This window comes from Vidua macroura, chromosome 12, assembly GCF_024509145.1.
Source record: "Vidua macroura isolate BioBank_ID:100142 chromosome 12, ASM2450914v1, whole genome shotgun sequence".
In the NCBI taxonomy this organism is placed as follows: Eukaryota; Metazoa; Chordata; class Aves; order Passeriformes; family Viduidae; genus Vidua; species Vidua macroura.
Window position 1 is genome coordinate 9,602,385 of NC_071582.1, and position 14,720 is coordinate 9,617,104.

A 14,720-nucleotide genomic window follows, 5' to 3' on the forward strand; every position below is an offset into this window, starting at 1 on the left:
TACATATTCACAAAATCCAACAGATTTTATTTCCTATTTTCAGTGATTGAAAAAAAAAAAACCCTAAAACCTCAAAATACTTTTAGTTTTGCTAATTAGCCCTTAACTGTCTCTTGGATTCTCTTAAAGCATTTGAATATTGTCATTTACTTCTTAAGTACAACATTTGCAATTTCAGGTCAAAATTGATCAGCACAAATGCCCTAAATATCTGATTTTACAAATGGTGAACAAAGGGATTTTGTGGCTACATGCTAGTGGTGAACTTTCAGCCATGTATGAGCTATCAGCTTTCAGAAACTACTTGTATTTCCAGAATAGAATTTCCACATGGATCACTGTTTGAAGGAAGAGTAATCAATTACAAAGAAAATCTTTCAGAAGACACACCTATTTATCAGTGATGATTTTTTTCAATGTTGACAAAAACAAACTAGATGAAAGGAAAATTAGATTTTATAGTATTTGTGTTTCTCCTTTTTCTCACTCTCCAAATATGTATTACTGTAAAACAAAAGAAATCCTTTACAGTATGCTTCTGTAATACATATAGAAATGTTTGTATATTCCTGATGCTAACAATCATGTATCAAAGGGCTAAATCAAAAAGCAGTACAGGTAGAGTTTATCTGGCTCAACCTCTTTTTCTAACACCTCCTGGCAGGAATGATCTGGTTGTTGATCTTATGTTTTTCTACCTTTGCCTCTGAACCTGACACTTCCTCAGCAACACAGAATGGGAAATCTAAAATAAACTTGTCCTCAAGTACAGTAGCAGTTTTTGTTTCAGTGCTCTAATGTTCTGTAGCCTTTTTTCTTTATCCATGCAACAACTGAACAGTAATTTCTATACTGTATACTGTAACTCCAACATACCTCATGTAGACAGGTGTACTGCACATGATAGGGAGCAACTTTCTCCTCTCCTTCAATTTCAACATTGATTTTCAGTCTAATGGCCCCAGAGACAGCCGATTTATCTGTTCGCTTTTCTGAAGAGTGGAAAAATAATACATTAGTACCTACCAAGAATACATGTATGTCATAAGAAAAGTTTTCATAAATCATTCCAGTTTAGTCTTTTAAAGCCAGGGAGTCCTGCTGTTGAAAAAAATAATGTTTTTTAATACCTCACACATGGTTCAGACCACAAAACAGAATATCTAACTATGAAGTAAGGAATCTTTCTTATTTTATCTCCCATATTCAAAAAAGGCTGCACAGATATTTACGTACTACTTTCCCCTTTTCAACTGAAATTACTGTAATTTTCTACCTGACATCTGTACTAATTATTATTATTTTCCTTTAGTTATGAAGACTTTACCAACAATCTGGACTACTCTGAGTGTGATGTGTGATTCTGGTAGGTGCCCACCAAAGCTGCTCTATCACCTCCCTTCCTCTGCTGGGCAGGGGATAGAAAATCTAATGAAAGCCCAATGGGTCAACAGAAGAATGGGGAACAGATCACTCACCAATTACTTCCATGGCCAAAACCAGACTCAACTTGGGAGCAAATCAATTTGTTACCAGTGAAATCAGAGGAGGATAATGAAAAATAAACCCAGATCTTAAAGCACACCTTCCCCTCACCCATCCCTTCTTCACAGGTTTACTTGACTCCTGATTTTCTCTTCCCCTTCCCTGCCAGTGGCACAGGGGGACAGGGCAGTGGGACTTCTATCTTCTATTTTCAAATCAACCTGTAACATTTAACACTTTAAAAGTCATACACTGGTACCAAAGCTACATATTTTGAAGTCACAACGTTAAGAATCATACCTAAATTATACCATACATCCATTTCTCCACTCAGTGTTCTTACTTCAATGATTGTTTGCCCAAGGAAGTCATCTGATTCCTTTTTGAAATGCTGTTTTACTCTAGATTTGATATCATCATCTTCATCCCATACTCTTACTTTTATTCTATCTGTAGAGTTATGACATTCACTGGAAAAACAAAAATAAAACACAAAATGTGAGTGATATATAAACTATATTACTCTGTACTGCTGTCTAATTCATTAAACTCTGTTTCCACACACTTGCTTAACTGCACCAAATGTCAAAGCACAAACAACCTGCAACATCCAGAGGAAAAAAAAAGGCCATCCCAGACTGCCAGGGACAAAACTGTAATTACTATATATATGAGAATTACTGCATATAAAGAGAATAACTTGACTGAATTATGCATACATAGATACTGTATTTGGGAATGCCAATAACTGCTCATTGAAATTTTTAATCGGAAATTCATACTTCTTGATGCTATTATTTAACAAGTATCTTAGGAAAGATACAGTTAGGTCAGGTTTATTTCTTTAGGAATGCCATGTAGTACATACAGTAAACTACCAAAGTAGTACTCTGGAACAATACAAAAAGCAAGAAAAAAATGAAAGAATATTTCTAGTGTGTGTCAGGAAGCTTTTGTTAAAAACCAAAAGAATATTTCTAGTGTGTGTCAGGAAGCTTTTGTTAAAAACCAAGAAGTATGCACAAACATCCCAGTAAGAAAAGAAAGGCAATCAGAAAAACCAAAGAAAATAAGTAGTTGCTTTTTTAGAAAGATACATTAATGTTCTTCAAGACTTCCATTCCCTGGTAAGGAGAAATGGTAAGGGACCAGGCCATGTTCTAAAAAATTTCTTGTAAATTTAAGTGGCTTACTAACCCCTCCTGGTTTGAGTGGATTTTAGAAAATGCTGGATGTATGAGGGAATGAGGTGGCTTCACTTGTAATCTACAGAGTACAAAGTGGATAAAAACTTTTACTTCCAGCTGCAACCTACACTTATTTGCACAGAAATGGAAAAGAAACTCTATTACTGCTTATTCCTATAAGGCACAATGAGGACAGTTTACTATTTGTTGGTGATGGCTTTTGATGACTTGACTGGAATATCCCAACCCTGACTGCAGAGGTTTGGGTTGGTGAAAAACTTTCTGCTGAAGTTTAACTAGTACAGAGCTGGCATCAGTTAAATCCATACCATACTTGTGCATCTATACAAAGTACTGTTTTTCATATCCATTCACTAGTGCTACAGAAATATTTTATATATTACATACCTTGTTTATCTTTAAATATGACTTTGAAGCATAGCTGCAAATTTTCATCTTCAGCAGGGCAGTACTTTCACACTTGATTAAAAGTTTTTACTCTAATTCTATTCTAAGCACTATCATTGCTTAGTGATCTGTCTCAGTTTTAATGTTAAAACAGCAATACTCCAACTTATCTTCCAAGCAGCATCCCTCAGGGGTATTCTAAGAATTAATTAGTGGTGGTAATGGGCTTTGGAAGTATAAAGTGCTGTAAATGGTATTATTATTGTCAAGGCCAATCAGACACTAAAAATGGCATGCACAGCTTTTACTCTACCACACTGTGACATCATTCAGTATCACAGAAGTCTTTGTGTCTGTCTGTATTCCAGATTTTAACTTTGCAGATAATTCTGGTAATTAAAATACACATTGTTCTGTGATTAGCAAAACTAATAAAGCGCAGTTTCCTTTTGTCTTATTACTGGCTTCCCTGACATCCAACCAACCACAATCACCTACTGAATCTTCTCCCATAGTCGGGGCTTTCATAAATTACCCCTTTATGTGAATTGGTATCTGTTATGGGATGAGCTCATACTGAGGACAGTTAGTACCTTATCTCTCTCTGACCACATATTTTCATAGAATACGACAGACATACTATTTGGCAATCTGTGAAATTTCTCTGACTGATCACAAAATTTAAAAGCAATTGGCAAGGACATACAAAATATAGGAAGATTGAGATGGACCAAATAAGCATTGCTGCCTTAAGAAACTAGGCTAAATACAGAAACCATTGAATTCTCCTGGAATGTAGCTCTAAGTTCCTACTTAACATTGCTAAAGTCCTGAATTGCATTTAGCTGTGCACCCAAGAGAAATAATTGGTAGGGGATTTCTATAGCGACATAGGGAGATCTGTCACTGGTGAGGTATTTCTGTGACCCTCATCACCATACCTGTGCTTTTAATCAAAATCTTATTCCTGCTTTGATTCTCTGGCAGATGCTGCATATAAAAATTCATTATGTACTTCAGCACAAACATCATATTTCTATTCTTCTGGCACAACACAAATTTCCCTCTGATATACACTTAGCTGATAAAGCAATATTTATTCAGATGGTCAGGATTCCCTGATATCCTCTGTTGTCCTCTCCTTTAATCTTAGGTTAGTGAAACATGGTGAGACCTGGCACAACCAATGTGTTAACTCGTGCTCATCTTTGTGTTGAAACTTCAGCACAGAGTCAGCTCTGCTACGTTTGTAATGTTCCTGTGCAGGAACAAAAAAACCCATGGATTTGTGTTTAAAAACTGAAGAGTGGATGAGCAAGTATTTCCTTCTGGCCTGCCCTGTGGCAGTGTGACTGCAGGGAGATTTAGTGCTAAAGTTACAGAGCTGTCTCTGAATGATCCTGCTTACCTGCCCAGACTCAGAAACAGCCCTCCGTAATGACATGCACATTCTGCTTTAGTCACTGCTAACACCTATCCAGAAGCTCTGGGTGGAATTCCTACTTCTGTTTACTCCAGGAAAATCAGCCTAGGGAATTAAAGGCTAGACAACATATGTTAGTTTCAGTGTTCCTCTTCTAGTCATTCTGCTTTATATGCTCAGTAAAAGCATTCCCAGAAATGTGATAGAGGAAAATGAGAAATGAATTGTTCTCTAGCACACAGAGAATTGAAGGTACTCATGGTTCTGAAAACTAGAGAATTTGCAGTCTATTCAGAGATGCAAGACAGAAGAGAGAGTTTTAATAATTTACCAACAATCTGGTGACACTACATTACTTCTGCATTTCCAGAATGCCACACAGACATGAAATAATCCTCATAGAATTCCAGCTTATTCTAATGGTTAGAGTAATAAAACTGGAATAATAAAATATCTTTACAACAGCACCCCAATGTAATTTTAATATTAGATGCACTGGCATCATCTTATTGTACATATCCTCTAAGAGATCTGCACCCAGTATTAAAATGACAACTAAGTGATACTGTGCTACCTTCAGTAAGTTCAGGAAGCCACTTATTGCTATTATTACCCTCATGTCTATTATTATTATTGCCACTACTGCAAGCCAGAATCTGATCCATACCATTGCTATGTCCACTTTGCTCTTGGGTGTTCACAGACAGTTTCATAGTCCCTCAGGATATATCTTCCAGAACTTCATTAACCCCACTGTTGGCAAACTTTTTCTGAAGTCTGATTTAAACCTCTCTAAATGTAATTTGTGGCTATTACTTGTTCTACTATAACAGTAAGCATGGAAAATAGATTATTCCTTTCCTCTTTTCAGGAGAAAGGATGTGTTTAAAGACATCCTTACCTCCACTACTTGTCTCTTCTCTAGTCTGGACAGTCCCAATTCTTTAGCAGTGTTGTCACGGGCCATGCTTTCTGATAAATTAGAATGAGACTAATTATGCTTTTTCTTGCATTATTTTACTCTGTCATAACAAAAAGAGAGTTGCATAATTAATCTGGATTGACAGCAGTTTGAAGAAAATACTCAGACCATGCACGCTGTACTCTGAAGCTGAAAAATATTATCACTGAACAAACAATTTATCATTGGAATCGCTTAGAGGTGTTCTGCTCTCTTGATTTGGGCTGAGGCTGTGAGATACAGTTATTTTAATTAGCTGAATGTCTCTCAGAAAGTTGGCTGATTATTGAAGAACTTTTGGAATGGATGAATCTCGTAAACTAATGTGCAGGTTTTATTACTCAATTGGTTTTATGTAATACAATTCTCTGTTATATACTCTTGCTTAGGAGGCAATCCTTGAGCTATTTCTACAGTTCTGGCAAAACTGTGTTTAGATATCGTTGGAAATTGGAGCGCCATTTAAGCAGTTAACCATCTATATGTTATCTTCAGGTACAGTGAAGATCATATTTTTTAAAAGTCAGTTCAGCTGATCAAGAATGTATAAAATAACAGTTGAAAGGGACTTTGGTGAAGTCCTCTTGGCCACTGACAGTAAATATTGCTTAAAATGAATCCACTAATCATTTATTTCAGAATAAATAATGTGCGAGTGCCAAGCTTTAAAGTAACTCTAAAGAAGGAATATCTACAGCTGGATGATTGAAATCAGCTTGAGCAAATGTTTTCATGCACTGAAGAGCAACATAAATCCAATGAAGATATTTATTCGAGCCCTTATGCTGTCTTAGTGACAGCCAAAATAGGAAAAATAAATAATGTAAAATAATCATCCAGTTATTTGAAAGATCTTTGTATTATACAATTTTATCTGAGGTATTTATGAATGGTCAGAGGAAATGTGGTACCTGTAAAGTCAGCAGGGCAATTTGGAGATGTGTGCTAGCCTACACAACACTGTCAGAAAAAACAGATTTCTGTATGTCAGTAACCAACTGTTGGAAATAGTCAAGAAAAGAATGAGAGTAGACTTTTGTTATATTGTATCAATATTAAAGGTTTCTAAAAAGCTGAAAACTACAGCCAAAATATAGCTTCCTGTAAATAAAAAAAAAAAGAAAATGCAGTCCCTTTTCCTGTATCAGATACCACACTCAACCAGAAAGAGAAGGTGACAGCTGCAGGACTCTTGCTTTGCACTGGCATTGAAAGAAACTCTCCTATCATTGATGTTTCATTGAAAAAGCCCCCAAAATTTCTGTTATCTCATTTCTAATAATGCCAGGAGAAAGAATCAAAGCCCTTAGCACCTATATTACATTCATTAAATGAACATCTGCTGGCCTATTTACTTCTCTACCTTGTGCACCAAAAAGCTCTATTTTAATTATGCTTTATGAGGTCCCCTGGTCAAATCCATGCCAGTGTCCCATGGTCGTTTAGCAGGGAGTCAGACTGCATTTTGTCAGAAACATTCTCTCACTGTTACCACGCAATCATACCTGGGTTACGTGTGGTTCTAAGGACAGGAACACAGCCCTCACTCCCTGTGCTATGACAGAGCAAATGCACAGTGGGGAGCCAATGTTTTTCCAAGTCCTTATTTTGGAACAGATGGGAAGACTTGAAAACATGTTTTGGTATGATAAGTATGCATAAGATTGTAAGATTTTTGAGACATTTTATTTCTGCATTTTATAATTTAAAAGTTATAATGACAGTCAGTATTAGATTTTCAATAGGATTTAAATATCAATTACCACTAATAGAGCCTAATTTCAATAATGCTTCCTGAGTCAATTAAATAGTTATATTGATTCACTTTAGATTTAATCTTCTGGTTAAACATTTATAGTTTATTTAATACAATTTATAAATTCTTATATGCTTTCAGTTGAAATCCAAAACATTAAATAATTTAAGGAGATTATTTCAGAAAACACATGTCCTATAAAAATGTTGGAAAATGTATTCAGTGCAAAGCAGTTTCTCAGGAGAGTCATGCTATAGTAAGGTTTGGGGGGGTTGGGGGGGTATAAATATTATTCCTAGGGCAGCAGATGATAGTAATACTTAGTGCTGGGGAAAAAAAAATTGAGTAGTTTCAAGTTTCCATGGATTTTATTATAGCCCTGCTCACATATTGAGAAACTACATTCAACAAACTTTCTATGAAATTTGCTGAATTGCTTATCCAATTTTTGACATTACGCTATTCCGACAATTAAAATGGAAGAAAGTAATTCTCTCCTACTTTTGGACACTCAAAGCCATTCAATGAAGTATGACACTTCAACTGTTACCACAGTAACATGGTTAACTCAAAAAGAAAATGCTTTCTGGATAGAAGAAGCTTGTAAAAAATTCTAGGTGTCTCTTTTCTCTGAAGTACCTATTCATTTCTAATACAAGTGCTTGAAACTGTGAAAGGAATGGCATACCTTGTTTAATTCAGCTGGTATTCTCTAGTTCCTTTTCCAAACAAATAGAAGCAGCATCTTGGACCAAAAGTCTTTAACACTCTACTGAAACAATAACCTCCTTCTCAATAAAGTAGCAGATTTTGGTCAAAAGCCAGGTAAGTCCTAGATCGTAAGAAGGTAACCTGTCACGTTATGACATTGCACCTTCTTGAAGAAAACAGGGCTCTATTTCAAATGCCTGAACCCTCACAGAAACTGTTTGCACAGTTCATGTAGATAGGAAGAGTGACAACTTCTTCCCTCTTTATAGGAGGAAAGAAGTACGAGAATAAGCTAAAGAATGCCTGTCACTATAGGACACGAGAAAACACATTGTGTGCTGCTGCTATTGTAAAGGTAAAAAAGCAAGTTTATTTTCTGACTCCAGCATTTATAGTTTTCCAAAGGTGACAGTGGATTGGAGGGTGAAAGTGCTACCTCTCCAACGACACCGGACAAACTACCAGTCCATCAAATTTCTCTGCTTCTATGAAGGAATACATGAACAATAAGCTATTTTCAGAAAGTGTGTGAGAAAGTTTGCTACAAGAATGTAATCTCAGAAGGCTTTAGAAAATCTTAAAAAATCAGGGTGACAAATGCCATCATACTGTACTCTCCACACTTGACTTTGGGACTCTGAAAGTATGGACATTGCAAACACACCAACCCTGAGCCTGGAGCACAGCGGTTACCACCAAATTCCCCAGTTACACCTCAGAGAATCACAGTGTCAAACAAAAACACATTTACCAGTATCTGGCACATAGGAAAGCATTTCTAATGACAATACTTGGTATGTAAGGTTGAAGTATGAAAACTGTTACTTAAATTCCCTTAAAAAATAGAATAGACACCACCAAGAGATCCCAAAAAAGACTTAATTATAAGCTGCATGATCACTCTAAGATAAAGACAAGTGGTTGCTCTCTCCATTCAGAACTTGCTAATTTCATAATGCTATGCATAGACAAAACATATTTTCAAATTAAGCCAACATTTCACTTGGTAGAGTTGTATTACCTAAATATAGATTAAAAAAAGCAAGATCAACAGCATTTTTTCTACTTACAAATAGAATTTTTCATCCCATACTGGATTCAAATTTCCAAAAATAGTTTTTGTTCTTCGCTTGTTTTTGCCAACTTGCACAGTAACATATGGGTCACTTGAGCCAGTTTTGTCCTTAGCCTGTAAGCCCTGAGCACAAAGAACTGCAACAAAGGAGAGAAATGAGCTTTAGCCCTCATAGCCTTTATTGCCAAGAAGTAAATGAGAATGACAACAGCAACAGGAAACACAGGCTTCACAGTGAGGGATTGTGAAGGAAAGGTTTCTGGATTATTTTCCCAATGTCTGTAACTCTGGAGGCTGACAAGATTTGTCTAACTACGCTTCTGGACTGTATCATATTTAAAAATAAAGTTTAATACAGTAATAATTATAAAGATTTACTACTGAGCACCAAACAAATACTTTTCACACATAATTCAAATACTTTTCTTAAACTTTAGTTTAGTCAAAATGGCAAGGAATATGTTGTATAACTTGAGTCTGATAGTTCCCTAAAGTTCTCTGCCCCTCCTGTAAATAAATAAATAAATAATTCCAAAATTTCTCCAAAGATCCAAACTAACATTTCCAAAGTAAAACCTCCAATAATATAGAAAAATATGCCCTGTGGCTTATAGAACTAAACATGAGGGACATTACTGCCAGTTGTTCTCTTAACAGATGAGCCATAACTTTTAGAATACTTTCTGTGCTATCACAGAGAGGATGACAGTTCAGATCAATTATCATCAACTGTTTATGTATTTGCTATCCTTTCTGACAGTTAGTGTGGGTATATAGTTAATGGATATGAATTTAGTGGCAAATATAAATACATATAATTTGATTGTCCATCATAATGCATAAAAGTGGAAATCTCAGGAGAACTGTCAAAGAGCAGCCTCCCAAAGCCAGAGAACTGCAGCTAAAATACTGCTCTGGCTCTTACCATTCAGCAGCAGTTGGCTTTGTTATTTTGCACATACTGTTTAAATCATCTCAGTGGTAAGATTGAGTTAATGTTCTCTAATGTCAATCATTTTGGATAATGAAGCTCCCTTGGCGTGCTCAGGAAAAAGATTACCTAAAAATGGCACCTTGCTCAGCAGATCAGCTCTCGGTGTCGGTTTGGTCGTATGTGCTGACTTCAGTGAAAGAAGTAAAATTCTGCTATTCTTTAACATATCCAATTTCTGAAAACACTCTTAGGAATGAAATAGCATATTTTGTCTTCCCCATTCATTCTAAATCCACAGAAAAACTTTTAGAAGGCAAGGAAGTATCCCTCACCTATTTATGCACTAGAATGAAGAGACAGCCTAGCAAAAGCCTTCAAGAATTAAATTGTATGCATATACTGCCCTGAACACAAGACAGCCTTCAGTATCTTTTAGAGGTAGAACTAAAAATAAACATATGAATTAAATATGTCCCTAGTGCTTGGTGACAGTCCCAAAATTCCACAATTATTCTTTTGAATTTCATGCACCACCTCTCAACCTTCAGAATAGCCTCCATTTATGCTGAGGTTTTAGCTCAAAAACTGAAATGTCAAAGTCAGAGGACACGGAAATCTTTATGAGCAACCAGGCTAATGCAATTGGAAGCCATCTGGAATATGTTTGGAGTGAGCAGAATTATGCAACATCAGCATCACTAAAATGGAACACACCCTTAGTCAAGCAACGTGAATGGATAATAAGTTTCAAAACCAATGGGATCTGGAATTGCAAGCTCAAATGTTTTTTTAATCACTCAAAGCCTTTTTTTTTTTGCAAACTTTAACTCTTGCAGTTGGTGGTGAAAAGCTCATCATTAGCACAGAAGATATTGGTAGGAGGTGGAGGAGATACATTATTTTTTACTGGTCTTCCTTCCTATAGCAGCAGAATATAAAGTGGTTTTGGCAACTTAAAACTCAACTCTTGCAGTTGGCATCCTACAAATTCAACTGTATATATATGCACCAAGTATACAACCGAACACACAGTCCAGCTCTACTTATAAAAAAATTTTGCTCCTGAACCAGAGGAATAGGAAAGAAAGAGCTATTAGAACAGAGGAAAATTACCTGTGATAGTTATTTTTGCTGACCATTTGGATGTTCCATCTAAAACACTTTGTTTTGCTGCTTTTGTATATTGTACAAAATCTTCTTTAGAAATATTAAACATTTCCTGGATCACTTCAAACACCTCAGGTCTATTTTTCTCTCTAATCTTCATTCTTTCCTTCATAGCACTAATAATATTTTGTGTTTTGTCTTCTGCACCATGTTTGGAACTTTTCTCAGCTGCTCCTGAAATGAGAGAAAAATTCACCATTGTGATTGAAAATTAACTTTGTTCTTTTTCCCCTCTAAGGTCTCCAGTCAACTCTTGGTACAGCAGTATCTGAAGGCGATCTTCGTTTCACCTGAATAATAACTCATATATATATATATATGGATATCACAAAGAATATATATATACATATATATACATATATATATATTCTTTGTGATATCCAAAATTATCAGTTGTTTAGTTTAATGTGAGGGATTAATAGTCAGCTTCCATCAGTGTTATGTGTTATACATAAAATTATTTATTAAACCAATACTATTCAGTGCCAATCAGTACTGTGGAAACATCCCAACATGTGTACTGAGCAGAAAGGACAAATTTGTGATCTCAAACCTTGATCATTAGACACCACACCTGTGGTATTAAACTCAGAGCCCTTTTGGAAAAGGCAGCCTACCCAAGAAAATAATATATGACAGGTATGGAACAGAGAGGTTCCTCTCTCCAATAAAATTGTCAGTACTGATAATTTCAGTAATTATATGAGGATGGTAGAAGAGATCAAGGGGTATTATTTGTGTGAGAATATTTCTAGACTGTGTTAGCCTGTGGTGGCATGTCAGGCAGAAAATAGGTAATATTTTTTGGGACATCAAAACCACTACAACATTTATTGGTTTAAATTGAAAAAACAGAAGATTTTAAGGAGACTAAGTTGTTGCAGATTTTATTCACAATTCTTTTCAGAAGTGCTCTGGAGAGATTTCTCTCTCTAACAGTTGTAACTGATCTCAGAGGCCCTTTCAAAAACAATGTGAAGTTCACCTTATAAGATCACCTTTTTCTGTCAGAGGAAAAGGTTTCTGATCAATGTCTGCACAACATACTCTTGAAAAAACTCCAAAAATCAACCTTGCAGTTGAGTGTGAGAAAAGAAACATCAGACTTCTATGATCAGAATGGTAGGAAGCAAAAATTTAAATTCCTATAGTGCTAAAGAGGATATTTAAACTCTTGACGAGATTAACATATAAAGCAAGATAAAAAAAATACCAAAAAATTTATAATCAATGACATGCTGCCACTCGCTTTAGGCATTGCTGAACTTTGGCTCATGTTGTTAAACACTACTCACAGGCTTGTGGCACTGAGTGACAGAAGCATCATTATCATTAGCAGTAGTAAATAACTTCACTCATTAGCAGCAGTAAGAACTTCACTCTTCCAAGAAGTTGTGAAAACATCATCCAATTAGCCATCCTCAAATCCAGAGAGGATTCAAGTACTATTGTTCCCTTTAGAGGGTTAATAAAATTAAAACGAAATAATTTTGAACAATTTGTTATGCAATTATAATTCAGATATTTCAACACTGAAGAAGCATAGAGTTCCTTCTTTACAATACCATCAAACACCAACACGTTCTTTCGAAGGAGTTTTTGTTGAGGCACTCAGCTTGCAATGGTTAAAGAAACTAGAGCTGGAAAGGGTCATGTTTCAGCATAAGATTTCAGTGAAGTCTTACAAACCAAATATTATGTGGTTTCTTTTCTTCAGTTTTCAATGTGTCAGAAGGTTTCTTAGCACATAAGAGAGCAACTGATACCTACATCTATAGAGAGAGAGGCAAAGTGGGAAGGCATAGTGTTATAAGATTGGAAAAGTGTGGGTTGAAATACCAGACAGTCATTCCAGACTGCCAAAAATTATATGGCTTCTTCAAGTAGTTTTCCATGGCTACTAAATCTTGAGATATCTGGAAAATCTCTTGGTCAGAGTAACAAATCTTTTTTAATATGGAAGAACAAAATTCTAGTGATTAAAGATTATCTAGACTGAAAAATTAGGAATTAGCAGAAATAGAATTATGTGCTACCACAAAACAAAATACCAGTTAATAAATTCTCTAGTGATTTTATTTAAAAAAGATGATTGCTGAGCTGTCTGGAAAACATGACAGGTCATTCTTAGAAGATGCAGGAGGAAACTTTTTTTCATTTTCTCCTATTTTCTGCCCTTCCTTAAAAAGTAGAAATGCAACAACATACCTGAATGATAAACCCTGGGCACAATCTGAATGGCAATAACATATTCCTGTTAGAAACCTTGTTGATTTTTGAGACAGCACAGGTAAAACTGAAATATGTGTTAAAATAAACTTCCTTTAAGTAAATATCTTTCTCTTTATACTCATTTATTGCAACTAGTTTTACATCCCCTATTGTGAACAACCTCTACTGCTGTCTATCAACAACTCTTTTCATGCAGTATTGATCAAACTAATTAAGACAATAGTGTAACTTACATTGCACAGGAAGTTAACAAGCTCCTTTCACCCTAGGGACTGATACAAACTCAACATGATTGAAATCAATTCTAATTTAATATTGCACCTAGCACTGGAAGGATATCTTATTGAAGATGAGAGAGCTAATGAAAGTGCTACTGTTTTTTTCCCCTAAATCTAATTTAGAACAAGTTTACATATTGACCTTAGAGATCTTGAGATGTGAATTCATTTCTACAGCCTATGTTAGCAATCATTATATATTAAAAAAATAAAATAATGGAAGTTTGAAGGCAAATACATCCTACTGATTATGAGATGGGCAAAAGAATGACTATGATAAAAATAACTACATTTCACTTTATGACACTGTTGATATCAGCTTTCTCAGAAACAGAGATTTAACCAATTGGTCAATTCATTTTTTCAGTGGAAAACAAAGAACATGAGATTTTGAAAGTAGTATACTATGAACACTGAACAATTAATCTGTTGCAAAAAATATGACAGGATGCTCAGAAACATTTGAATACTAATGAGAAGAGTGGCATCCCTTAGGCCTGTTAAATATTTTATCTGCAATTTGCCTTCTAGAGGTTTTGTTCTTTGAAGATTCAGTTGTTTGGGCTGGTGATATGGGCCAGGGGACAGCAGCCCAGTTTCAACCACAGTGCAGAATCACAATTAAGCACAGTTAGGAAGTTTGATTTAGATATTCATCACTGATTTATCGTCCATGGGGTCAGTTCCTCTGGGAAAGTACAAAGTGCTGTTCCCCTGAGCAGTACAAACCTTGACATCCATCCCTCATGACAGCTCATCACACAGAAACACAGTGAAAAGAAGGAAGAACTGAGTGCAATATCTGTGTAGTTTTCCTACATGTAGAAGCTCTGGAACATATCAGCAGTGAACAGCTGATAACTCCAGAGTATGGAAGCCCATTCCATTCCAAAATCAGAAAACTTGCAGGTCTTGATTTTCTATTGCTTAGAATATCATCTAATAATTGTGTTGTAATTTAAGAATCGCTTCCATACACCTGATATATTTTCACAGAAGAATTCATGGTGGCTGGAACCAAGCTGAGCAAGGAAAAGCAAGGAAAAGGTTGTTTTGCGTTAATTCCACTGCCAAATGGCTTGCTGACTGATTTTTTTTCCCTT

At 35.6% G+C, this 14,720-nt stretch overlaps 1 protein-coding gene across 2 annotated transcripts in view; it reads right to left on the reverse strand.

Annotated features, from left to right (window-relative positions):
* UNC13C (unc-13 homolog C) overlaps positions 1-14,720 on the reverse strand; it is a 131,144-nt gene that overhangs the window by 80,112 nt on the left and 36,312 nt on the right. For both annotated transcript variants that reach the window (XM_053988476.1, XM_053988475.1), the window contains 4 exons: positions 11,054-11,281; positions 9,002-9,143; positions 1,786-1,955; positions 877-992 (listed from right to left, as the gene is read on the reverse strand). In XM_053988476.1, coding sequence (XP_053844451.1) covers positions 877-992; positions 1,786-1,955; positions 9,002-9,143; positions 11,054-11,281 — 656 coding nt within the window. The remainder of the gene's footprint in view (positions 1-876; positions 993-1,785; positions 1,956-9,001; positions 9,144-11,053; positions 11,282-14,720) is intronic.